Source organism: Staurois parvus, unplaced genomic scaffold, assembly GCF_062004578.1.
Source record: "Staurois parvus isolate SC_StPar_1 unplaced genomic scaffold, SC_StPar_1.0 ptg002978l, whole genome shotgun sequence".
NCBI classification, from domain to species: Eukaryota; Metazoa; Chordata; class Amphibia; order Anura; family Ranidae; genus Staurois; species Staurois parvus.
Genome location: NW_028320774.1, coordinates 57605 through 84255, shown reverse-complemented (window position 1 = coordinate 84255; position 26651 = coordinate 57605). Strand labels below are relative to the sequence as shown.

At 50.4% G+C, this 26651-nt stretch overlaps 2 protein-coding genes across 15 annotated transcripts in view; both read left to right on the top strand.

Annotated features, from left to right (window-relative positions):
- Positions 1 to 19997, top strand: part of LOC149428763 (echinoderm microtubule-associated protein-like 1) — a 182217-nt gene extending 162220 nt beyond the window's left edge. For all 11 annotated transcript variants that reach the window (XM_089667022.1, XM_089667028.1, XM_089667027.1 and 8 more), the window contains 9 exons: positions 3120 to 3245; positions 5026 to 5157; positions 5259 to 5326; positions 6732 to 6820; positions 11401 to 11498; positions 13999 to 14086; positions 16794 to 16889; positions 17363 to 17493; positions 17855 to 19997. In XM_089667022.1, coding sequence (XP_089523148.1) covers positions 3120 to 3245; positions 5026 to 5157; positions 5259 to 5326; positions 6732 to 6820; positions 11401 to 11498; positions 13999 to 14086; positions 16794 to 16889; positions 17363 to 17493; positions 17855 to 17980 — 954 coding nt within the window. In that variant the 3' untranslated portion in view covers positions 17981 to 19997. The remainder of the gene's footprint in view (positions 1 to 3119; positions 3246 to 5025; positions 5158 to 5258; positions 5327 to 6731; positions 6821 to 11400; positions 11499 to 13998; positions 14087 to 16793; positions 16890 to 17362; positions 17494 to 17854) is intronic.
- A 453-nt stretch (positions 19998 to 20450) lies between these two features.
- Positions 20451 to 24237, top strand: LOC149428762 (uncharacterized). 4 transcript variants are annotated; one of them, XM_089667034.1, is made up of 2 exons: positions 20451 to 21875; positions 22191 to 24237. In XM_089667034.1, exons 1-2 carry the CDS (start codon positions 20487 to 20489, stop codon positions 22695 to 22697), a joined length of 1896 nt encoding a protein of 631 aa, XP_089523160.1. In that variant the 5' UTR covers positions 20451 to 20486; the 3' UTR covers positions 22698 to 24237. The 4 variants fall into 4 exon arrangements, with proteins under 4 accessions (XP_089523160.1, XP_089523159.1, XP_089523158.1 ...); XM_089667033.1 differs by having other exon boundaries at positions 22146 to 24237; XM_089667032.1 differs by having other exon boundaries at positions 20451 to 22460; positions 22632 to 24237.
- The last annotated feature ends 2414 nt before the right edge of the window (positions 24238 to 26651 follow it).

Sequence of the window (26651 nt, the reverse complement as noted above, 5' to 3'; positions counted from 1 at the left end):
TGGCAGAGGGGGGTGGAGGACACTGAGTGGAGGCCAGTGGAGGGATTGGCAGAGGGGGGTGGGGGACACTGAGTGGAGGTCAGTGGAGGGAATGACAGAGGGGGGTGGAGGACACTGAGTGGAGGCCAGTGGGGTGGCAGAAGCGGAGCGGTTGGTAAGGTGGATGAGTCTGGCCGCTGAGTTCAGGATAGACTGAAGCGGGGATAGTCTGTGATGAGGGAGGCCGGTGAGGAGGGAGTTGCAGTAGTCCAGATGTGAGATGATGAGGGAGTGAACGAGTAGTTTAGTAGTGTCTGGGGTTAGGAACGAACGTATTTTGGAGATGTTGTGGAGGTGGAACCTGCATGCGGTAGTCAGCGATTGGACATGAGGTTGGAAGGACAGGTTTGAGTCTAGAGTGACACCTAGGACTTTGGCTTGCGTGGTGGGACTGATGGTAGCGTTGTTGGTCGTGATGGAGAGGTCGGGGGGGGGAGGCGCGGGCTGGGGGGAAAATTAGGAGCTCGGTTTTGGAAAGGTTCAGTTTGAGGAAGTGGAGTGACATCCAGTCTGATATGTCGTTCAGTAGGTGTGTGATTCGGGCGGAGACTGAAGGGGTGAGGTGGGGGGTGGAGACTGAAGAGGTGAGGTGAGGGGTGGAGAGGTAAATTTGCGTGTCATCGGTGTAGAGGTGGTAGTTGAAGCCGTGGGAGTGTATTAGTTTGCCGAGGGAGGAGGTGTAGATGGAGAAGAGAAGGGGCCCGAGGACGGAGCCTTGGGGGACCCCAACAGAGAGGGGGCGGTGGTGGCGTTATAGGTAACGCTGAAGGAGCATTGTGATAGGTAGGAGGAGAACCAGGAGAGGGCGGAGTCTCTGATGCCGAGGGAGTGTAGTTTAGTAAGGAGGAGGGGGTGGTGGACGGTGTGGAAGGCCGCGGAGAGGTGGAGGAGTAGGAGCACTGAGTAGTGGCCATTAGCTTTGGCGGTTAGCAGGTCGTTGGTGAGTTTGAGTAGGGCAGTTTCGGTGGAGTGTGGGGCGGTTTCGGTGGAGTGTAGTGCGGTTTCGGTGGAGTGTAGGGCGGGTTCGGTGGAGTGTAGGGGGGTTTCGGTGGAGTGTAGGGGACAGAAGCCGGACTGTAGGGGATCGAGGAGGTTGTTGTCGGTGAGGTGGGAGCTCAGGCGATTGTAGACGAGGCGCTCGAGGAGTTTGGAAGTGAATGGCAGCAGGGAGATGGGTCTAAGGTTGTTCAGGTCGGTGGGGTCCAGGGAGTGTTTTTTGAGTATGGGGGGGATGTGGGCGTGCTTTGGGGGGGAGGGGAATGCACCAGTAGAGAGGGAGAGATTAAAAATGTGAGCGAGGGAGCGTAGGATGGGGGAGGAGGGTGACCGGAGGAGTTGTGAGGGGACAGGGTCCAGGGGGCAAGTGGTGAGGCGGGCTCCTGAGAAGACCTTGGTGACCTCCTCAGTGGTAGCAAGGCTGAAGGAGTGGAGTGTTGGGGAGGTGAAGCTGTGCGGGATGTTCGGTGTGGTGGGGGAAGGGCAGTAGTGCGGTCAGAGGAGGGGAGAGTTGATGGGGTTATGGTGGGGGAGAGGCCAGGTGGGGAGGTGGGTTGAGCATGGGTGATGTCCTTACGGATTGCATCGATTTTATTCTGGAAGTGTTCGGCAATCTCGTGGGCGGTGAGTGAGGTGCTGGGTGGAGGTGGGGGGTGGCGAGAGTAGAGAGTTGAAGGTGGAGAAGAGCCGGCGAGGACAGGTGGGGAGGGTGTTGATGAGGGTCAGGAAGTAGGCTTGTTTGGTGGCGTGGAGGGAGGTGGTGTAGGTGAGGAAGGCAGATTTGTAGAGGGAGAACGCTCGGGGGGATCTAGTTTTGCGCCATAATCGCTCCAGCGCACGACTGCCACATTTAAGATGTTTAGTGTGGTCAGTCTGCCAGGGTTGAAGTGGTCGGGGTCTAATTCTACGTGTGGTTAGGGGTGTCAACGAGTCTAAGGCAGCTGATAGCAGGTTGATATACGCAGTAGTGGCCAGGTCAGGGCATGACGGGAAGGATTCTGTTGTACAGACGGTCAGCTGCAGAGTGGAGAGGGGCCGGGTCCAGGTTGGGGAGGTTGCTGCTGGTGATTGTTTGATGTGTGTGGGGGAGGTGTTAGAGGACCGGGAGATGGAGAACGTAATGAGGTTGTGGTCAGAGAGGGGGAAAGGGGTGTTTGAGAGGTTGCAGGGGGTGCAGTGATGGGAGAAGACGAGGTCCAGGGTGTTCCCATTGGTGTGGGTGGAGGACTGTGTGCTGTGTGAGCTCAAAGGAGGAGGTTAAGCGGATGAGTTGGGAGGTGGCCGGGTTGTTGACATTGATGGGGATATTGAAGCCTCCAAGGATGATGGTGGGGAGCTCAGAGGAGAGGAAGAAGGGCAGCCAGGCGGCAAAGTCATCAAGGAAGCGGGATATGGAGCCTATAGATCACTGCAATCCTCAGAGGGGTGGGGGAGAAGAGTCGGATGCAGTGGGCCTCGAAGGAGGAGAAGGATAGAGGGGGGGTTTGGAAGGACCTGGAAGCTGCTCAGCGGAGACAGGAGCAGGCCGACCCCACCGCCTCTACGACCGCTTGGTTTGGGTGAATCTGACCAGACGAGACCTCCATAGGAGAGGGCCGCAGGGGAGGCGGAGTCAGTGGCTTGGATCCAGGTCTCGGTGACCGCTAGGCAGTTGAGGGAGCGGGAGATAGAGGGGTCATGGATGGCGGTGAGCTTGTTGCAAACCGATCGGGCGTTCAGGAGTGGAACCGAGCATATGGATGTCTCCGCAGCCGGCGGTGTCCATGGCAGGCTTGGCTCTACAGGAAGGGAGTGGAATGGCCTCCATCCCCCACCATCCCCCACCATGAGAATAATCACGTCGGGCGCCTTCATGAGTGCCATCAGTTTAGGGTCGTTCTTGGCGGTGAGCTCTACACTGAGGACTTCTCAAGGACAGTTTCCATTGTTTGTCCCCTTTCCTCGGGTGTGCAGTCTTATGTTGGGTATCTATTTACTGAACACAACCGCTTCTTCTGTTTTACCAAAACGCGTGAAAAAATGGCCGTAATTACACCGCTGCGCAGTCGGCGATACTCACTGCCTTCACTTTTTTACCCCATAAGATTCCAGAACAGTTTGGACCGGTGCGGACCGTGGCGGAAGGAAAGGGGGACGTTGTACTCATTGGAACCACTAGAAACTTTGTGCTTCAGGGTACTTTATCCGGAGACTTCACCACCATTACCCAGGTAGGTACTTTCTAATGATTCATTGGGGTGATGGTAACCTGGAAACTCAGCACAGGGATGGTGGGAACTCCTGATAATGGGCACAGCAGGTGTACAGAGCCGGGAGCTCAGCACAGGGGTGGTGGGAACCCCTCATAATGGGCACAGGGATGGTGGGAACCCCTCATAATGAGCACAGGGATGGTGGGAACCCCTCATAATGGGCACCGCGGGTGTACAGATCCGGGAATTCAGCACAGGGATGGTGGGAGCCCCGCATAATGGGCACAGCGGGTGAACAGATCCGGGAATTCAGCACAGGGATGGTGGGAACCCCTTATAATGGGCACAGGGAGTGTACAGATCCGGGAATTCAGCACAGGGATGGTGAGAACCCCTCATAATGGGCACAGCGGGTGTACAGACCCGGGAACTCAGCACAGGGATATAGGGAGCCCCGCATAATGGGCACAGCGGGTGTACAGATCCGGGAATTCAGCACAGGGATGGTGGGAACCCCTCAATGGGCACAGCAGGTGTACAGATTTGGGAATTCAGCACAGGGATGGTGGGAACCCCTCAATGGGCACAGCAGGTGTACAGATCTGGGAATTCAGCACAGGGATGGTGGGAACCCCTCATAATGGGCACAGCGGGGGTACAGACCCGGGAATTCAGCACAGGGATGGTGAGAACCCCTCATAATGGGCACAGTGGGTGTACAGACCCGGGAACTCAGCACAGGGATATAGGGAGCCCCGCATAATGGGCACAGCGGGTGTACAGATCCGGGAATTCAGCACAGGGATGGTGGGAACCCCTCATAATGGGCACAGCGGGGGTACAGATCCGGGAATTCAGCACAGGGATGGTGAGAACCCCTCATAATGGGCACAGCGGGGGTACAGAGCATATCAGAATAAACAGAAACGTTTGTGAAAAAGAGCTCCACCTGTTGCCTGAATATTTGGATATTTGTGTGTAATATTCTGTATTTCCCTGAATATAAGTTGTTTTCCAGCTTTTATCCCTTCATGTGGATAACGAATAGAAAGTCGATGTGTCTACAAGAACAGATCCTCTGGTGTGACGAGAAGGGAATCTTCAATCCTCTCCACCCAGAGATATGGGAAAAGTCACGTGGCACCAAACGAATAGTAATGCAGCCAGTGAGCATGTCGGGTTCCACCAACTCTCTTCATAAATCTCCCCAAACGGCCACATGCATGTAAATACAAAGGAAGAGCCACACCCTCAAACAGTGTGAAATCTGATGGCAGAATTTGTTTTAAAAAAGGTTAAAGAACTCACATGTGATATGGAACAACAACACCAAAACACAATACATATCCCGGGATCTGATTGGTAAAGGACTCATGCATGCGTGATGATGTCTGACTCTGCCCAACGTGTTTCGTCCAATCTGACATCAGCAGCAGCATCAACAATTGGCACGGTGGAGCACAACTGAAGATTAGTGGATTCCCTCGTTGTCACATCAGAGGATCATTTCTTATAGACGCACCGACTTTCTTTCGCTATTGTATACACTTTGATAGGCCAGCAGAGACTCGTTCCAGAGGATTTCTTCAAGATTTGATTGAACATGTTTTCAGTCATTTAATTGCATGTTGATGGGGGAGGGGGGGTATAATGGGTGTTACATGCATATTTCAGACACTTCAGGTCTGTAAATCATGACCACACCCCGGGGTGATTGCCGCGCTCCATTGCCTGCCACATGTGGCCGCGGATCGTCTCGGCTCCATCCACCTACCATTGTCCATGTTGTGTCATTCAGGGTCATACGGATGAACTGTGGGGGTTGGGCGCACATTCCCAGAAGTCTCTGTTCCTGACCTGCGGCCATGACAAGCAGATCATGTTATGGGATGCCACAAGCCATCGCCCGGTCTGGAACAAAGTTATTGAGGTAAGTAGCCATTTCCTATGGGGTGAGCAGAAGGAAATTGGGGGGATTTGTGATTGGTTGGTTTCATCCAATTGACCATAATGGGAACTGTTCTCTTTCAGGACCCGGCCCAGTCTGCCGGATTTCATCCTAATGGCTCTGTTGTAGCAGTTGGGACTCTTACAGGAAGGTAGGTAACTTCTGGAGGTTAGTACTCCAGGAAAGGGGCGTATTACATGGGGACAATACCTGGACCTGAACCTACCAGCCAAAGGATGTGACACCCTTTTCAGTCATGTGATGGTTCAGAGGTGGCACAGGAAGCCACAGAAAGTAGTGGTGTCACCAGCTTGGCTGAGCTGTGTCTGAATCTCAAGACTTGCTGAACAGAATTACAAATAATTCCACAGTTGCAGCTCTTCATGGAAATGTGTTTTATCAGGATTTGTTATTATCTGCATTACAACATGATGACGTCATACGTGGACTGAATCTGTAACTGACGTTGTAGACAAACCGACATTATGTTCTGTTAAAATCTTTCCTTTCTACCCCTCCCCATTCATTGACCACAACCCTCACGTCCCCCATGGGGCACCACCCCACCACAATGCAGGGATGTTCAATGGCAGCTCACAAATGTTATGACTCATGGCGCATACCTGCATACATTGTGGAGGCAGCTCCCCCCAGTCCCCCCAGTGCTGACGGGCCAGGATGCCATGGGGGTAGAACCCGTCCCTTTCATTGCTCAAGGGGCATATAAAGCCCCATAATGTTGTAGGTGTCCTACTAGAAATGTTGGGTGGGAGGATCAACCCTAAAAGGGGTCCTCCACAGGTGGTTAAAGGAAAACCCTACTGATGGGTGCAGTCCTCGAGGACACCTGATCGAAGGGGATCTACAGTCCTGAACTTCCTAGATCTGCACTCTTTAGTAAGCAGTAATGTTTTGTACTCCTTGTCTCTGCATGTGGTTTGTAGATCTATGTGTAGACGGGGAACCTCATCACTATATGGCTAAATGTTTTTGGGCACCTGATGATAACACCTATGGTATGGCTAGAAGTAAATGGACCCCCCTACAAATGATGGGGTTCAGGTGTCCCCAGTGAGGGGTCCTGGTAATCCTCCATCATACAAAGACATTGGAGACAATTCCAGTCTTGTGGTAACTTCCAACAGACACCCTCCAAAGTCTTGTGCCAAACCCTCCTTAGAAGAGTGGAGGATGGTAGACACACAGAGGGGGGAACCTGCATATTGATGGGGGGAGGGGAACCTCATAACATTTCTTCTGGGTTTGGATTAGATTCTCCAACAAACACATATAGATGTGTGAGGGTTGGTTGTCCACAAACGTTTAGGCCATACGATCTACAGTCGTTCTTCCTGCCGGGTCGTAGTCCTTTTCTCTCATTGTTCGTTCATGGTGATGAGGATATGATGTTGGTGGCAGATGTTCCCCGGCTGGCCGTGTAGTGATGAGGATATGATGTTGGTGGCAGATGTTCCCCGGCTGGCCGTGTAGTGATGAGTGCTCGGTACACGTGGCTGCCTCGCTCTCTTCTCTGATTTCAGATCTTCTTCTGACAGGTGGTTTGTGTTAGACACGGAGACCAAAGACCTGGTCACGGTCCATACAGATGGCAACGAGCAGCTCTCCGTCATGTGCTACTCACCAGGTTGGTATCCCTTTCATCCCGTCCCCTGTGACTTCACACGTGGCTGTACACCATGGAACTCCTATAAAGGGAAGTGATTGGGTAATGCAGCTACTTCAGCTGATTGGACACGAGCACAACCCCTCCCACTCCCAGCATGCCTCATTTCTGTTCTTGCTGGTATCCTCAGGTGTACATTCCTCTTCTCTCTCTACTCTCATAGGGAATTCCTTTTCTTTGTTGTTTTTTTACACAATTTTTTGGGGATCGTGACTTTTCTATCAAAATGATGGAAAACGAAATGAATCGGCACTAGATGGCGATAACCAAAATAAAAAGTGGAAAATGATACAGAAGCAGCACTCTGTGATTGTCCGAATACATAAAACCTGCAGCCCCTCCCCTTTATATGAACCAGCAAAAGGGTAACTTTTCAGTGTTGAGGAAACAACACTAAAATGTTTAAAAAACTCACATTTTTCTTAGTTTTGTTATACAATTTTTCAAACAAGTATTTTTTCTTCATAAATTTAGGACAAAATTTATACTTTTACATTTCTTTGGTAAAAGTAACCCAAATCTGTGTATATTATTTAGTCTGTAGGAAAGTTATAGAGTCTACAAACTTCGGGATATATCTGAAAATTGATCAATCCTGATGTACTGATGGCCTATCTCATTTTTTGAGGCTCTAAAATTCTAGGACAGTACAAATCCCCCCCCCAAATGACCCCTTTTTGAAAATATACAGTCCAGGTTATTTATTAAGAGGCATGGCAAGTTTTTTGAAGTTGTAATTTTTTTTACATTTTTGTGTAAATTAAAAAAATTAAGTAACATTTTTTTGTTTTTCACAAGGTTGCAGTTTTAACAAGTTATGTCTCACACAGAATAGGCAAACATAGAATTACTCCCCAAAACACATTCTGCTGCTCCTCCTGCGTATGGCGATACCACATGTGTGGGACTGTTTCACAGCCTTGCCACATAGAGGGGCCCAAAATCAAAGGAGCAACTTCAGGCTTCCTTAGGACCTCAATTTATGGTTCTGATTACCTATCACATTTTTTGAGGCCTTGGAGTGCAAGGACAATGGAAACACCCACAAAATGACCACATTTTGGAAAGCAAACACCCCACGGTATGTTCTAACAGGCATGGGGAGTCTTTTGAAGACTTTTTTGCCTCAAATTTTTAAAAATGCAGAATGAAAATGAAGTTTAATTTTAAGTTGTCAATTTACTGACATGATTTTTTGTTACTGTAAAATCCCTTTTTCTGAGTTTATTGATGGACACGGCTGATCCTTCGTTATTCATGACCAAACAGGGTTTAATAGCCCCCCCTACAGGAGTGGGACACTAGGCAGAAAAGATCTCGGCACCTCCTATGGGCGGTCCTCTCTGGGAATAAAACCCGCTCTCTGCTATAGGCCTCCAGTCAGTTACAAGCAGCGTCAAGGGGAAACACCTCGAGGGGTGGGCGCGGTGTCCGTCCGCGTGGGCGCGGTGTCCGTCCGCGTGGGCGCGGTGTCCGTCCGCGTGGGCGCGGTTTCCCTCCGTGTGGGCGCGGTGTCCTTGCGCATGGGCGTGGTGTCCTTGCGCGTGGGCGCGGTTTCCCTTCGCGTGGGCGCGGTGTCCTTGCGCGTGGGTGCGGTTTCCCTCCGCGTGGGCGTGTTGTTCCTCCGCGTGGGTGCGGTTTCCCTCCGCATGGGCGCGTTTCCCTGATTATCGGTGTAGATGTCTCCTTTCACACTCACCACTGACACGCAGTACGTTCTGTACACTGTTGCAGCATGAGGATAACCGGCAACTGTTTACATCGTGATCAGCACTGATGATCCCAGCGGTGTCTGAAGGGCACAGAGAGCGCCGGGGGCGTGCAGTAGCGGGCGGCGGGAGGTGCGGTTCTGGGAGGACATCAGTAGACGCCATCCCAGAACTGGACAAGCGCGCTGTAGCCGCCATTCGCCTGTAGCGCGGTTGGCAAGTGGTGATTCAATCTGATTGTACAATCAGAAGATGTGAAAATGAAATATAAATAAATGATAAATAATAAAATAAATAATAATCAAATCATTTCTGGTAACGACCGTAATGGTCATCATCGCCATATACATTCTTGCCAATTAATTGATCTAAAAGGAATAGATTTATGCAAAACGATGAATGTATTCATTGAACCATACACCATACAATCTGATTGTACAATGGTAAAATGGTACAAAAAGGTGATGAAAATTTTTGTATTAATACTGCTAAGAATGATGAGACTTATTATAAAATAATACATTTTGGTTAAAAAAAAATTTTGAACCTAGTAAAACGTATAGAAATGACAAAATGTATCGAAAGGGCTAATAGGAGCCATACATTGTACGATCTGTCCGTCCAATCGTTGAGCAAACTGCTCATTTTTAAAAATCTCATGTATTATTATTATTATTACATGGAGTTTATATAGCGCCAAAGGGTTTGCTCAGCGCTGTACAATAGGGGGGACAATACATGGCACAGTACAACAAAGACAGACAGCGTACGAGGGGTTAGAGGGCCCTACTCTTACGAGCTTACAATCTAGGAGGGAGGGGGTAAAGGTACAGTAGGAAGTGGCTGAGGGGGATGAAGTGGTGGGAGGAATGAGGAAGGATGGCCTTTAGGTGAGGGTGGGGTAGGCTTCCCTGAAGAGATGGGTTTTGAGGGAGCGCCTGAATGTGAATAGGGAAGGCGACAGTCTGATGGATTGGGGCAGTGAGTTCCAGAGGATGGGGGAGGACCTGGAGAAGTCCTGCAGTCGTGCATGGGAGGAGGAGACCAGGGAGCAGGATAGAAGGAGGTCCTGTGAGGAGCGAAGGGTACGGGTAGGGTGGTACTTGGTGATCAGGTTGGTGAGGTAGTCAGGGGCAGTGTTGTGAACGGCTTTGTATGTCAGAGTTAGGAGTTTAAATTTGATGCGTTGAGCAATCGGGAGCCAGTGGAGGGATAGGCAGAGGGGGGTGGAGCCAGTGGAGGGAGAGGCAGAGGGGGGTGGAGCCAGTGGAGGGAGAGGCAGAGGGGGGTGGCAGAGGTGGAGCGGGTGGTGAGGTGGATGAGTCTGGCAGCTGAGTTCAGGATGGTCTGGAGCGGGGAGAGCCTGCACTGGGGTAGGCCAGTGAGGAGGGAGTTGCAGTAGTCCAGGCGTGAGATGATGAGGGAGTGTACGAGTAGTTTGGTGGTGTCTGGGGTGAGGAAGGAGCGTATCTTGGCAATGTTGCGGAGATGGAGCCTGCATGTGTTTGTGAGTGATTTGACATGCGGTTGGAGGGAGAGGTTCGAGTCAAGAATGACGCCAAGGACTTTGGCTTGGGGGGCGGGAGTGATAGTGGAGTTGTTGGTGATGATGGATAGGATGGGGGGGGGGGGGGGGTTGGCAGGGGGAAAGATGAGGAGCTCGGTTTTGGAGAGGTTGAGCTTGAGGATTAAGGGGTAACATTCAAACAGTCCATTCCATTGGTGGATCTAAGAACTACTGTGCAATTTGATTGTATTGTGTGTGTGCCACCTAGAAGGTTCTCGTTGTATACCAACATGTCCGCAGTCTCTGGTCATCTCCTGTACTATGTCTGCAGTCTCTGGTCATCTCCTGTACTGTCCGCAGTCTCTGGTCATCTCCTGTACTGTGTCCGCAGTCTCTGGTCATCTCCTGTACTGTGTCCGCAGTCTCTGGTCATCTCCTGTACTGTGTCCGCAGTCTCTGGTCATCTCCTGTACTATGTCTGCAGTCTCTGGTCATCTCCTGTACTATGTCTGCAGTCTCTGGTCATCTCCTGTACTGTGTCTGCAGTCTCTGACCCTCTCCTGTACTGTGTCTGCAGTCTCTGGTCATCTCCTGTACTGTGTCTGCAGTCTCTGGTCATCTCCTGTACTGTGTCTGCAGTCTCTGGTCATCTCCTGTACTGTGTCTGCAGTCTCTGGTCATCTCCTGTACTGTGTCTGCAGTCTCTGACCCTCTCCTGTACTGTGTCTGCAGTCTCTGGTCATCTCCTGTACTGTGTCTGCAGTCTCTGACCCTCTCCTGTACTGTGTCCGCAGTCTCTGGTCATCTCCTGTACTATGTCTGCAGTCTCTGGTCATCTCCTGTACTATGTCTGCAGTCTCTGACCCTCTCCTGTATCATGTCTGCAGTCTCTGACCCTCTCCTGTACTATGTCTGCAGTCTCTGACCCTCTCCTGTACTATGTCTGCAGTCTCTGACCCTCTCCTGTACTATGTCTGCAGTCTCTGACCCTCTCCTGTACTATGTCTGCAGTCTCTGGTCATCTCCTGTACTATGTCCGCAGTCTCTGGTCATCTCCTGTACTATGTCTGCAGTCTCTGACCCTCTCCTGTACTATGTCTGCAGTCTCTGACCCTCTCCTGTACTATGTCTGCAGTCTCTGACAGTGTTCTGTAGCTTCCCTGATTATTATTTATGGCCCTTTTGTGATGTTGAAGGTTTTATCTAGAATCCATTGCTGTGATGCGATGTGACGTCCCCCGGATCTCCGGCACCATTCACTTCTTTCCTCCGGTTTCCTCCTCTTTTCTGCTGACTAATCTCCTCTTTTCTCCCTCTCTGAATAGATGGAAATTTCCTCGCAATCGGTTCCCATGACAACTACATCTATATTTATGCCGTTAATGAGAATGGAAAGAAATACAGTCGGATCGGGAAATGCTCGGTGAGTTTTAACCATTTCAATACCGTGCAATTTTACACCCCCCCCCCCCCAGGCCATTTTTCAGGTTTCAGCGCTCTCACACTTTGAATGACAATTGCGCGGTCATACAACATTATACCCAAACTAAAATTTTATCATTTTCTTCACACAACTAGAGCTTTCTTTTGGTGGTATTTAATCACCGCTGGGGTTTTTATTTTTTGCTAAATTAACAAAAAAAGACCAAGCATTTTGAGAAAAAAAAACATTTTTCTTTGTTTCTGTTATAAAAGTTTACAAATAAATAATTGTTCTTCATAAATTTAGGCCGAGATGTATTCTGCTCCATGTCTTTGGTGGAAATAACCCAAATTAGGATGTATTATTTAGTTTGTAGGAAAGTTATAGAGTTCACAAACTATGGGATAGATCTGAATATTGATCAATCCTGAAGTACTGACAGCCAATCTAATTTCTTGAGGTCCAAGAATGTCAGAATAGTACAGATATCCCCCAAATGTCAGGACAGTACAGATATCCCCCAAATGTCAGGACAGTACAGATATCCCTCAAATGTCAGGACAGTACAGATATCCCCCAAATGTCAGGACGGTACAGATATCCCCCAAATGTCAGAACAGTACAGATATCCCCCAAATGTCAGGACGGTACAGATATCCCCCAAATGTCAGGACGGTACAGATATCCCCCAAATGTCAGGACGGTACAGATATCCCCCAAATGTCAGGACAGGACAGATATCCCCCCAAATGTCAGGACAGTACAGATATCCCCCAAATGTCAGGACAGTACAGATATCCCCCAAATGTCAGGACAGGACAGATATCCCCCCAAATGTCAGGACAGTACAGATATCCCCCAAATGTCAGAATAGTACAGATATCCCCCAAATGTCAGGACAGTACAGATATCCCCCAAATGTCAGAACAGTACAGATATCCCCCAAATGTCAGGACAGTACAGATATCCCCCAAATGTCAGGACAGTACAGATATCCCCCCAAATGTCAGGACGGTACAGATATCCCCCAAATGTCAGGACAGGACAGATATCCCCCAAATGTCAGGACGGTACAGATATCCCCCAAATGTCAGGACAGGACAGATATCCCCCCAAATGTCAGGACAGGACAGATATCCCCCCAAATGTCAGGACGGTACAGATATCCCCCAAATGTCAGGACGGTACAGATATCCCCCAAATGTCAGGACAGGACAGATATCCCCCAAATGTCAGGACGGTACAGATATCCCCCAAATGTCAGGACAGTACAGATATCCCCCAAATGTCAGGACGGTACAGATATCCCCCAAATGTCAGGACAGGACAGATATCCCCCAAATGTCAGGACAGGACAGATATCCCCCAAATGTCAGGACGGTACAGATATCCCCCAAATGTCAGGACAGGACAGATATCCCCCAAATGTCAGGACGGTACAGATATCCCCCAAATGTCAGAACAGTACAGATATCCCCCAAATGTCAGGACAGGACAGATATCCCCCCAAATGTCAGGACGGTACAGATATCCCCCAAATGTCAGAACAGTACAGATATCCCCCAAATGACCCCTTTTTGCAGAGCAGACAGTCCGACGTACTTCATAAGAGGAATGGCGAGTTTTTTGAAGTTGTATTTTTATGTCATAATTTTTCGGAAAATGAAAAAATTAAAAAAATTATTTTCACAATTTTTTTTTTTTACATACTGTCACCAGTGCAGTACAGCGTCATCATATAACTGGCATGGCGGTGAACAGGGACACTGACTGGTGACAGTATGAAAAAAAAATATATATATATATTTTTTTTATTTATTTTTATTTTTTTATTATATTTAATTTTTTATTACATTTTTTTTTATTTTTTTTTAGGTTTTTTTTTCATATTTTACTATGACCAAAGTAGTACAATGTTACCATAGTAACACTGTACTACTTTGGGGAAGTGATCAGTATTTTTTTTTTTTTTACACAATTTGCTTATAGCAAAGAATTACTTTCCTCTCAGCAAGCATTTACCTGAATGAAATCGATTCATTCAGCTTTTTTTTTTTTTTTTTTGTGCTTAGCTGTGATTTGGTCACAGCTAATCACATGACATGTGCATGTGATTAGCTGTGACCATTCACAGCTAGGCACTAGTATACAATGGATGGCATCATGAATGAAGCCATCCATTGTATACAACTGTCATGTGACCTGCTGTGATTGGTCACAGCAGGTCACATGGTACCAGCAACGGGAGTCGGTACTCGGATCTGTCATCGGCCGTGTCCGAGGTGCACGGCCGGTGACAGATCGCACTGCTGCGCCGCTCTGCATTAGCGCAAACTGCGCATGTGCGGGAGCACGCCAAATGGCGTGCACCCGGAATGAAGAGGCACATCTGAAGCTGCCAAACGGCCATTGGCCGGGCAGCTAATGGTTAAAGACGCAGAAGAAGTTTTTACTTTGGCTGGAGTTCCCCTTTAACTGAACATGACATTTCCCCACCCAGGGTCACTCCAGCTTCATCACTCACCTGGACTGGTCTGTGAACTCCCAATATCTGATGTCCAATTCTGGGGACTATGAGATCCTGTACTGTGAGTATATCGGACTTCCTGCTCTAGGGGGACACCGATCTGTCATTGTGCTCCTGTGTTGTCGGGTGTGTAGGCAACATAAACGTCATCTAATCATCGTCTGATCCAACCAATTGCTGATCTATCAGGAAATTTTCTGTGGGTGCTCCCCTCCCCCCATATCATACATCTGTGGGTGCTCCCCCTTACCGTGTGCTCCCCTCCCCCCATATCATACATCTGTGGGTGCTCCCCCTTACCATCTGCTCCCCTCCCCCCATATCATACATCTGTGGGTGCTCCCCCTTGCCATGTGCTCCCCTCCCCCATATCATACATCTGTGGGTGCTCCCCCTTACTGTGTGCTCCCCTCCCCCCATATCATACATCTGTGGGTGCTCCCCCTTACCGTGTGCTCCCCTCCCCCCATATCATACATCTGTGGGTGCTCTCCCTTACCGTGTGCTCCCCTCCCCCCATATCATACATCTGTGGGTGCTCACCCTTACTGTTGCTCCCCTCCCCCCATATCATACATCTGTGGGTGCTCCCCCTTACCGTGTGCTCCCCTCCCCCCATATCATACATCTGTGGGTGCTCCCCCTTACCGTGTGCTCCCCTCCCCCCATATCATACATCTGTGGGTGCTCCCCCTTACCTTGTCTAGGCTCTAACAGCAATGCCCTTCGACTGTCCAGACCCTGCAGAGGTTTGAGTGGATCCTAGATCTCCAGAATATTGCACTGGAACTGTCTCATCCCTTGTAGTATCTGTGCTTGGGTACAGCCCGGTCCAAATCCTCACAATGGTCTGGGAGGTTCTCTCGATGGATGCTGCCGCTCTCCCAGTCAAGGGACTTGGCCACCAGTGATAGCTCATCTCCTAATCAGTGTTCTGGAACTCTGAGCGATTTGGCTGTCCCTTCAATGCTGCTGAACTTATCTGTGGAGTCATCTGACCAGGGTTCTGTTGGACAAAGCCATGGCAGTGGTTTGCATCAACTATCAGGGAGGAACCAGAAGTCAAGTAGTTCAACGGGAAGCAAATCTGTTACTTACTGGGGTGGAAAGTCATGGTCCAGCCCTATTCACCAAGAACACTCAGGACATGAAATAATGGCAGATGAACTTCCTATGTTGCTAATGTCGGATTCTGCAGAGTAGTCTCTTCACCGTGAGGTGTTTTAGACCTTTGCTGATGTGGACCTTCTGGCTTCCAGGTTCAACTTCAACCTGGACAGGTTTGTCTCCAAATCCAGGAATCCTCTAGCCTTCACGGTGGATATCCTGGTGACTCTGTGGGATCAGTTCAGCATGATTTATGCCTTTACTCCCATAAAACCTCTTCCTTGCCTGGTGACTCCCATTGCACCAACCTGGCCCAGATGGCCACCGTGCTTGAACCTCATCATGTCCCTGGGAAAGTCTGTGTGCCTTCTCGGTTGCTGGCTTCATCCTGAGGAACACTAGCCCAAATGACGGTTATCTCTACACTCCTGAAGGTTAGGAGGTCGTCTCGCACCGTCTACCATCGCACTGGAAAGCTTGTTGCTTAGCCTAAAGGACACCTTTCTTGTGCTTCACAGGGACATGGTTTCTTTGAGTCCCAGGGCCTCCTTCCTTCCAAGGTGGTTTTCTTTCTTTCACATTAATCTCATATTCATCTACCTTTCATTAATCCAACTCTGTCATTCCTGTAGGTCCTTGTAGGGGACAGTTTACCTCTCCTTCCACTATCTGTAGGTGGATTTGACAGTTCATTGTGCAAGTTTATGACCTTGGTGCGAGGTGTCCCCACTTCTCAAGGTCAGTTAGCACTTCCAGAGCTTTTCAGCATCTGTTGTTCAGGTTTGTAAGGGTGCCATCCAGTCCCCGCTGTTCACCAGAAGCCTCAGCTGGTGCCAGGTTTGGTAGTAAGGTTCGTTAGGCGGCACTACTGGACCTGTAGGCCTTTTGTTTGCCATTGCCAACCCCTCACTTCATCCTGTGTCCTGTATTGTACGCAAGAAAAATAATTCACAGGGAAGACCAAAATCTAGCCAGTGCTCTTCTCTGTTCTCCACCATCCGAGGTTGTGGGTGAGCCGGTCCTGCATTGTGTGTGATGGCATCAGAAAGTCTGCGAACAGCAGAACAACAAGACAACTTTAGGGGATCGGTCATGCAGCTGGGAAGGAAGAATGGAGGAGCAGATAATGAGGTATTCTAGCGTATTGTTATCCCCCCCCCCCCCCCCGACTAAAGGAGCATTTAACCCTGGCTATGGGAGGGGGGCGGTACTTCTCTTCTTCCTTTCTTCTGTCTGGAGTTAACTTTTCACATTAATAGATGGTAAACACCAGCGCACGACTTCTAGCGTTCTCTCCCATAATCCTCTGTTCCATTAATAGTCTGCTGTTCTAGACTTTCCAGCAGAGGTAGGGAGTCGGCCAAGAGTACATGGATTCGAACATGCCCGGGACAAACAGATCTATATTCGGACTAAAAGCAAACGAACCAAAAATGTGTATAAATGAAAGGAACAATTGGTCAGACTGGATGCACCACGTGCTCTTTTTCTGCCGTCACTCTTCTATGCTTCTGTCTATGTATACTGTAGTTGCCTTTTGAATTGCTGAGGCCATAAGCATAGGTTGGGTATGGGTTGGGTATGGGTTGAGTATAGGTTGGGTATGGGTTGGGTATAGGTTGGCATACAAGATACACATCACTCGCTGCTTACCCTTCCAGGGATCCCAACAGCCTGCAAGCAAGTGGTCAGTGTGGAAACAACTCGGGATCTAGAATGGGCCACATACACCTGCACCCTCGGATTCCAGGTTTTTGGTAAGTCTGCGTTCTTCTTTCTTCTTCTTTTGTAGCTGTTCAGGCAACTTGAAAAAAGTGATTTGAATGAAATTATTATTATTATACAGTATTTCTATAGCGGCAGAAGGTTTGCTCAGCGCTGTACAATAGCGGGGGGGGACAGAACATGAGACGAGACAGTAACAATACAATACACGAGGGGTTCGAGGGCCCTGATCCTTGGAGCTTACAATCTAGGAGGGATGAATATTGCCTTCCCAAAGGGTTACATATTAGTACCATATGGTGAGTAAACTGACTTATGTGATTGCGTATGTAGCCCCCCAACATCTCCAGGGGGTACACAGTACATTTTTATCGGTTGGAAAATTGACACAACAAACTATCATTCACAAGCAGTCTTGATGATCCATCCAAGCATAGTTGCAGGTAGACTTAACGGGGGCTCCCCGCAGGCTTCTCATTGACCCCCGTGTTTTGTCCTCCCACAGGGGTGTGGCCTGAAGGTTCGGACGGAACAGACCTCAATGCCATCTGTAGATCTGGAGATCAGAAGCTCTTGGCCACTGGGGATGATTTTGGAAAAGTTCATCTCTTTTCATATCCTTCTTCGCAGTTCCGGGTACGTTACAAATACTTCCTGTAAATAAGTCTGTAATCAGAATTCTACAATTACGTAGCGGCATTACGTATGGTCAGGAAAGCATTCACAGGAAGCCCTGCCCCTGAGGAGTTTATCAGTCTCTTTCACATAGATACCTTTTAGAGCCAGTTTGGTCAGGAGTCAGTTGACCAACATATTTTTTGAGTGGATTTCCGTCATGTTCCAGTTTCCTTTCACTTAACAAACCTATATAGAATCCCTGATAGGAACGTGGCTTAGGACCTCAGCCCCAGGATCTGAGCCCTCAGCACTAGATCAGCCTCAGTTTTGTCTTAGAGTATGAAGGTGCCAAACAATTGTCATTCTTCTTTCTCCTCAGGCATCCAGCCACGCCTATGGTGGACATAGCAGCCACGTCACAAATGTGACCTTTTTACATGAGGACAGCCACCTAATCTCTACCGGTGGGAAAGACATGAGTATCATGCAATGGCGCCTTCTCTGATGCCACCAGATGCCTTGGAGATTGCTCCAGGAGAAGATCTTCACCACCGCTTGCCTTCTCGAGTATGATGTTTTCTTTGAGAGTGTCGGAGACCTCTTATAAAAGATCTCAGGAAACCAACACCTCCTTCACTGGTCACCTGACCTCCCAACGTCACCTCTCAGATTTCCGAAAGGGGAACAATCTATATCTGTGGTGCCCAGCTGGTGGCCATAGTAGAGTTTTGTTAATTGTTTTCTTTTATTCTGTCCCGTAATGCAGAGTTTTGTGACGCTGGATCAGAGAATGGAATGAGAAGCTGCAGTGGTTAGGTTGTGTTGTTGGGTATTGCCGCCTCATTCAGTGCAGTCTTTGTTCACAGGCTTGCAGTGGTCAGGAAGGTGCCCAGCATTCATTTATTAGAGTTTCATTGGATCTCAAAGAATCATCAATTCACTTAGTTGGAGGAGGAATAACACTAAAACCTGATTTCTTTTTTCTGTTACTTATACGTAAAATTAGAAAACAAAGTTGATGTCCTGGGGGTGCCGACCCGCATCTAGGAACCCCAAATCCTGGTGGTTGGCTCACCACTGGTGTACACTTACACTCATGACACCATAACTCGATAAGCATGAAGGTCTTCTATCTAGACGCCACGTCTTCTATTATATAATGTACGCCTTTCCTGGCCTTTCCTGGCCATCTCACCTCTTATCCGTCACCGTAGACAGTATTCAGTCCAAGATGGGAAGATCCCATTGGTAACCCATTCATCAAACGGTCTATGTGAATGTTCTGTTGGTGTTCTGTATAAGTTCCGGCTTGTAGTGTATTTGCTCGTTCTCGGTCAGTCATATCCACATTGCAGATCATATTAATATTCGGATATCTGGGCATTGTGAATGTTTTATTTCCACGGAATGTATTTCCAAACATTTGTGTGTACCGCTTGGGGGTGGCTGTATAAATTGCAATAATGTTTTTTTAATGATCCTTTTTTTTCACTGGGTGCTAATGGTAACAGTTGAAGTGGAATGTCCCCTCTGGGGTGGGGTCATCTTTGGGGCGGGTCAGACTGTCCCCTCTGGGGTGGGGTCATCTTTGGGGCGGGTCAGACAGGTGCTTTTTTTTTAACCCCATATAAGATATTGCACATGACTAATGTCCCGCCTATCGGAATGTATTGTCAAAGCACTTAACATGCCTTAAGAATTTGCTAACATTGCAGAACATTCTTCATCCAAGGTGAGAAAGTCGCTATACTGAGACTTACCTCGCGGTGTCTGTGCGAAGGTCACGTGGCACCATCTTGACAGATCCTGCGCAAAAAAAAAAATTGATGTGCTGCAATTAGCACACATCTGACATCACCCTCACTGGGGGGGGGGCAGCCATTTTGTGGGTGGGACCAGTAAACCTCCTATCAGTTCCCAGGATGTCAGTAATTGAGAGTAGAGACACAAAATTACAGATGTAACCCCTCCCCCAACCCCCCCTCCGGGGACGCTCGGTACAGCTCTGCCATCACAATGGGTGTCTGCCCTCCATGGCTCCTTCTGGATGATGATTCACAAATGCAGCGATTACCAGCACTCCACGCTTGGGTTCTCATCCGGCTTCATTTGTATCGCGCCAACCAAACACTTCCTGCTAACGCATTTCACTCCATATGGTACTCAATCAGAGATGTAAACGGCATCGGAGGGAAGAGTTTGTTCAGTTGGTGTTCTACAAATAAAGGTGCCGCCACAAAGCAGAGAACGTCTCCAGAACAACATCCACATCATATAGTCCAGGTGATCACATGACCCATGAAGAACCTCATAGGACCCCCGTCATCAGACATGTGGTGTGAAGGGTCTGCGCAGTGAATGTGATGTGGGCGGGGTGATCCTCATCCATGGTGCACTGGCCTCAAATATTCTGTGGAATGGAAACCTGAACACTAGAAGGAGGTGAATGTTCCATTCAGTTCTCAGCAACTCCCAAATAAACAAATAATTGGTTCATATTGTACAGGACCAATCATGTACAAGGGGCGTGGCAAGTTTCTGTTTGCTCTGGAGCTCTCCTTTAAGGACGTCAGACTGGGGAGGAGTTTGCCTTAATGTTATGGGAGCCTTTCAATCAATTGGTTGAGATATTGGAAGTGTCTGGGTGATGGATGATGGACAAAGGGAGGGACTGGTCAGATGTCACAGAGGTCTGGATGATGGACATGTAGAGGGACTGGTCAGATGTCACAGAGGTCTGGATGATGGACAAAGGGAGGGACGGGTCAGATGTCACGGAGGTCTGGATGATGGACATGTAGAGGGACGGGTCAGATGTCACGGAGGTCTGGATGATGGACATGTAGAGGGAGCGGTCAGATGTCGCAGAGGTCTGGATGATGGGCAGGCAGAGGGACTGGTCAGATGTCGCAGAGGTCTGGATGATGGGCAGGCAGAGGGAGCGGTCAGATGTCGCAGAGGTCTGGATGATGGACAGGCAGAGGGAGCGGTCAGATGTCGCAGAGGTCTGGATGATGGACAGGCAGAGGGAGCGGTCAGAAGTCGCAGAGGTCTGGCTGATGGGCAGGCAGAGGGAGCGGTCAGATGTCGCAGAGGTCTGGATGATGGGCAGGCAGAGGGAGCGGTCAGATGTCGCAGAGGTCTGGATGATGGGCAGGCAGAGGGAGCGGTCAGATGTCGCAGAGGTCTGGATGATGGACAGGCAGAGGGAGCGGTCATATGTCGCAGAGGTCTGGATGATGTGCAGGCAGAGGGAGCGGTCAGATGTCGCAGAGGTCTGGATGATGGGCAGGCAGAGAGAGCGGTCAGATGTCGCAGAGGTCTGGATGATGGACAGGCAGAGGGAGCGGTCAGAAGTCGCAGAGGTCTGGATGATGGACAGGCAGAGGGAGCGGTCAGAAGTCGCAGAGGTCTGGATGATGGACAGGCAGAGGGAGCGTTCAGATGTCGCAGAGGTCTGGATGATGGACAGGCAGAGGGAGCGGTCAGATGTCGCAGAGGTCTGGATGATGGACAGGCAGAGGGAGCGGTCAGATGCCGCAGAGGTCTGGATGATGGACAGGCAGAGGGAGCGGTCAGATGTCGCAGAGGTCTGGATGATGGGCAGGCAGAGGGAGCGGTCTTATGCCGCAGAGGTCTGGATGATGGGCAGGCAGAGGGAGCGGTCAGATGTCGCAGAGGTCTGGATGATGGACAGGCAGAGGGAGCGGTCAGATGTCGCAGAGGTCTGGATGATGGGCAGGCAGAGGGAGCGGACTTATGCCGCAGAGGTCTGGATGATGGGCAGGCAGAGGGAGCGGTCAGATGTCGCAGAGGTCTGGATGATGGACAGGCAGAGGGAGCGGTCAGATGTCGCAGAGGTCTGGATGATGGGCAGGCAGAGGGAGCGGTCAGATGTCGCAGAGGTCTGGATGATGGACAGGCAGAGGGAGCGGTCAGATGTCGCAGAGGTCTGGATGATGGACAGGCAGAGGGAGCGGTCAGATGTCGCAGAGGTCTGGATGATGGACAGGCAGAGGGAGCGGTCAAATGTCGCAGAGGTCTGGATGATGGACAGGCAGAGGGAGCGGTCAGATGTCGCAGAGATCTGGATGATGGACAGGCAGAGGGAGCGGTCAGATGGCGCAGAGGTCTGGATGATGGACAGGCAGAGGGAGCGGTCAGATGTCGCAGAGGTCTGGATGATGGACAGGCAGAGGGAGCGGTCAGAAGTCGCAGAGGTCTGGCTGATGGACAGGCAGAGGGAGCGGTCAGAAGTCGCAGAGGTCTGGATGATGGGCAGGCAGAGAGAGCGGTCAGATGTCGCAGAGGTCTGGATGATGGGCAGGCAGAGGGAGCGGTCAGATGTCGCAGAGGTCTGGATGATGGACAGGCAGAGGGAGCGGTCAGATGTCGCAGAGGTCTGGATGATGGACAGGCAGAGGGAGCGGTCAGATGTCGCAGAGATCTGGATGATGGACAGGCAGAGGGAGCGGTCAGATGGCGCAGAGGTCTGGATGATGGACAGGCAGAGGGAGCGGTCAGATGTCGCAGAGGTCTGGATGATGGACAGGCAGAGGGAGCGGTCAGATGTCGCAGAGGTCTGGATGATGGACAGGCAGAGGGAGCGGTCAGAAGTCGCAGAGGTCTGGCTGATGGACAGGCAGAGGGAGCGGTCAGAAGTCGCAGAGGTCTGGATGATGGGCAGGCAGAGAGAGCGGTCAGATGTCGCAGAGGTCTGGATGATGGGCAGGCAGAGGGAGCGGTCAGATGTCGCAGAGGTCTGGATGATGGACAGGCAGAGGGAGCGGTCAGATGTCGCAGAGGTCTGGATGATGGGCAGGCAGAGGGAGCGGTCAGATGTCGCAGAGGTCTGGATGATGGACAGGCAGAGGGAGCGGTCAGATGTCGCAGAGGTCTGGATGATGGGCAGGCAGAGGGAGCGGTCAGATGTCGCAGAGGTCTGGATGATGGGCAGGCAGAGGGAGCGGTCAGATGTCGCAGAGGTCTGGATGATGGACAGGCAGAGGGAGCGGTCAGATGTCGCAGAGGTCTGGATGATGGACAGGCAGAGGGAGCGGTCAGATGTCGCAGAGGTCTGGATGATGGACAGGCAGAGAGAGCGGTCAGATGTCTGGATGATGGGCAGGCAGAGGGAGCGGTCAGATGTCGCAGAGGTCTGGATGATGGATTCAGATGAAGGGACCGGTCAGGATTCATCTGATGGAAAACATTTGGTATGAAATGTCCCGCTAATTGTTATGCAGGAATTGTGATTAGCGGCTTCCTCTAAACATCTGCATCTAGGACATTGGCGTGGGGGGTGGGGCTTGGGGAGGTACAGCGTCCATTAGTCCCATCAATTAAAGTTCAGCAATTTAAAGGGTCTGTCCATGGTGGAGAGGCCACTCCCTTCTTTTAGTCCTGTGGCAGCCCCTGTTGGGTTTCTTGGCCCAGTATAGAACAGACTGGTTGGATTTTGTGCTGTTCGGCTATTGGTGTGATTTTTGTGGTCGGACTAACCCAGGAAAGCCGTACACCCCCCCCCCCCCCATCCCAATCCTATCCTTGGTGGGGGAGTCACACCCGGGACACATGGCGCTGTTCCTATCATAAGAAAGTCCAATTGGTCTGTTTTGGATGGGCGGTTTCTGATTTTCATCTGGGATGGGTTCCAGCTCCGCCCACTGCAGCCATTATTAGTCCTAGTCTCCCTGTGCAGCAGGAGGAATGAGACTCCGCATGGGTACTTGGTTGAGTGTAACTGATGGTAAGAGAATCATGTGGGTCACTCAGTCCTCATTCACCCGGGGTGTGTGAGTCTGCGCCCGTGTTTACCCGCGGGGGGTGTCACATTGGGAGACCTGAATGGGAATGCATAGTCCACCTGTACAGGTAAACCTGACCCTCACCTGGGGACGGATTTGTAATGGGAACGAGGCCTTCGCCTGCCAGGATCTGCCCAGATATCACCTACAACAACTTGGAATTGTGTCCCGTTGCTATGGGTTACGTCAGTGTTGTCTGTTTGAGCCCCGCTACTGATTCTGATCTTCTATGTAAAGACGTTCAATGCCGACCTCAGCGGCTGATTAAGACTTTTGAATGAAGGCGTGTCCTGAGAATTCAGCCAAGTGCCTTCCGTGTACTCCGGTATCATGAAGCTAATTGCAATAACCTGATGAAGGAATGAGGCTCTGGGGGGGCCGGTCCGCTCCAAACTGGTGTGTAGGGTTCCTGTAGTCCAGTGGTAAGATATCCCCACTGCGGGGCCTGGCTCCACCCACATACTGAATAATCGCAGTCGGTGGGTGGAGCCAGGAGTGCTGACAACTGTCTGAATGGTGGAGGAGATTCGGCGTGCCCGCCTGCACCCACAACTGAAGAATTGGATTTGGTTGGCCTGACCCTTCATTGGAGGAATGTCGCTTTCGGTGATTCTTCTCGCCAATACGCACCAAGCTTTCGCTGTAATGGTTTCCGGAATGTGGGAGGAGCCCGGCTTTATGTTTGTTTTGTTTTTTACTCCTGTGATCTTGTAAATTTGTATTCTGAAGGTGCAATGCGCATGTAAAGTCTTTTATTGTACTCTTACGTTTGCATGGAAGGGAACCTGAAGGCAGATGGACCCGGAGTCCCGTCATCGCCCGCCGCCCAGGCTTGGCCGCTTTGTACCTTCAATGGGAGAGAATTCAGCAAAACTTTATTGTATCTGATTGTTCAGAAAAGTCTTGAATTGTTTACATTGGAATCTATGGAATAAATCCCGTTTGTTATGAAGTATATGGCGTTTGTGTTTGATTGGCCACAATCCGCACCGCCGCAGGTTCAAGGAGAACTCAAAAAATGTAACCCCTTGGGGCAGGGTTCTCCAAACTGGCCCACGGGCCACAGCCGGCCCACTATAGGATGGTATCTGACCCACTGCAAGTGACTATAAAATCCCCCCCCCCCCCCACTGGATGCCCTGTGGAGACTGGTGCATCCACTGCCCCCCCCCCCCATCTGCCTGATAGGCACTCCTGGATGTAAGGGGGGGGAGAATCTGATAGGTACTCCTAGATGAAAGGGGGGGCTCTAATAGGTACTCCAGGATGTAAGGGAGGGGGATCTGATAGGCACTCCTGGATGTAAGGGGGGGGGGGAATCTGATAGGCATTCCTGGATGTAAGGGGGGGAATCTGATAGGTACTCCTAGATGAAAGGGGGGACTCTAATAGGTACTCCAGGATGTAAGGCTGGGGATCTGATAGGCACTCTTGGATATAAGGGGGGGCAGGGGATCTGATAGGCATTCCTGGATGAAAGGGGGGGGCTCTGATAGGCACTCATGAATGAAAGGGAGGGGGCTCTGATAGGCACTCATGAATAAAAGGGGGGCTCCGATAGGTACTCCTGGATGAAATGGGGGCTCTGATAGGCACTCCTGGATGAAGGGGGGCTCTGATAGGCACTCATGAATGAAAGGGAGGGGGCTCTGATAGGCACTCATGAATAAAAGGGGGGCTCCGATAGGCACTCCTGGATGAAAGGGGGGGCTCTGATAGGCACTCATGAATAAAAGGGGCTCCGATAGGTACTCCTGGATGAAAGGGGGGCTCTGATAGGCACTCATGAATAAAAGGGGCTCCGATAGGTACTCCTGGATGAAAGGTGGGGGGCTCTGATAGGTACTTTGTGATGAAAGGGGGGGCTTTGATAGGCACTCCTGGATGAAAAGCGAGGGGCTCTGATAGGAATGCTGAGATATAAGGGGACTCCTGGATATAGGGGGAGGGGGGAGTCAGATTATTTTCAGCTCACAAATGTTTGTAGAATCCGCAAGGTGGTCCTCGTACGGAATAGTTTGGAGCCCACCCCCCCCCCCCCCCGCCTTAGAGGACCAAGTCCATGTAGGCCTGTCCTGCCGTTCCTAAGCAGCATGGTTGGACAGTTCCCCCCTAGTGCCTGAACACTGCTAGAAAAGAGACCGCTTACTGATTCACAGCAGTAGGGGGCGCTCTGGAGACCATTGCTGCACTGTTGGATCTATCTGCCCCGCAGGGCTGCACAATCTGAATGTGATGAACGAAGAGGCAGCGCTGTTTGTCCCTGGCCAGACTGACGTCTCCAGCTGCAGCGCTGTCACTGCGGCTCATACAGTCGCAGCTTTTCACCACTTGCTGCAAGGCAGGCAAAGTACTCGACTACTCAGCGCTGCCAGGAGCGCGCCAACTCTGGGGGGAGCGAGGGGGGACAGGAGGCGCCATGTGAAAACACATCACCTTTCCCCTCCGGTGCACTGTGTCCCTCTGGGGCCCATCGCTGTCCATTGAGAATAGTATACGCTGCGGCTCTGTGTGGTCTCTCTGCAGCTTCTTGTACTCTGCCCGGCTGATGGATCACACACACAGCCGCACTGCTCAGTCAGCTTTTTACCATTCTGAAGACACTGAGGAGCGCTAATGTTATAAACGAACAGCGGGGGCGGGGACTCGGCGTTGGCTGTACCTTCCCCCGCAGGGACGCCCATAAATTAGTCCTGAGAAGGGAGGAGCTACAGCCAGCATTAACATGAATAGGTTTTACTCTCAACAGCGCCACCAATCCAAGCCGGATCCGGAGCTACACTAAGAGGTAAAAATGACTTGTGAGCCCCGCGCCTCGGGAACAAACGGAATTATACCAATAGAAACAAAGCCGCCTCCCTCACAGCGTCCAATACACTCAGTGCAGCCATAGGGGGCGCTAGACTCCATAGTATACATGTATGATGGTGTTTGTGTTGTATAATCAATAGAAACAAAGCCGCCTCCCTCACAGCGTCCAATACACTCAGTGCAGCCATAGGGGGCGCTAGACTCCATAGTATACATGTATGATGGTGTTTGTGTTGTATAATCAATAGAAACAAAGCCGCCTCCCTCACAGCGTCCAATACACTCAGTGCAGCCATAGGGGGCGCTAGACTCCATAGTATACATGTATGATGGTGTTTGTGTTGTATAATCAATAGAAACAAAGCCGCCTCCCTCACAGCGTCCAATACACTCAGTGCAGCCATAGGGGGCGCTAGACTCCATAGTATACATGTATGATGGTGTTTGTGTTGTATAATCAATAGAAACAAAGCCGCCTCCCTCACAGCGTCCAATACACTCAGTGCAGCCATAGGGGGCGCTAGACTCCATAGTATACATGTATGATGGTGTTTGTGT

Excerpts from the sequence above, each read along its gene's own strand:
- LOC149428762 (XM_089667030.1), top strand. The coding sequence starts at position 20,487 with ATGATGGACAGGCAGAGGGAGCGGTCAGAAGTCGCAGAGGTCTGGCTG. Across the intron at positions 22,551-22,631 it reads AGCGGTCAGATGTCGCAGAG|GTCTGGATGATGGATTCAGA; the intron begins GTCTGGATGATG and ends GATGTCGCAGAG.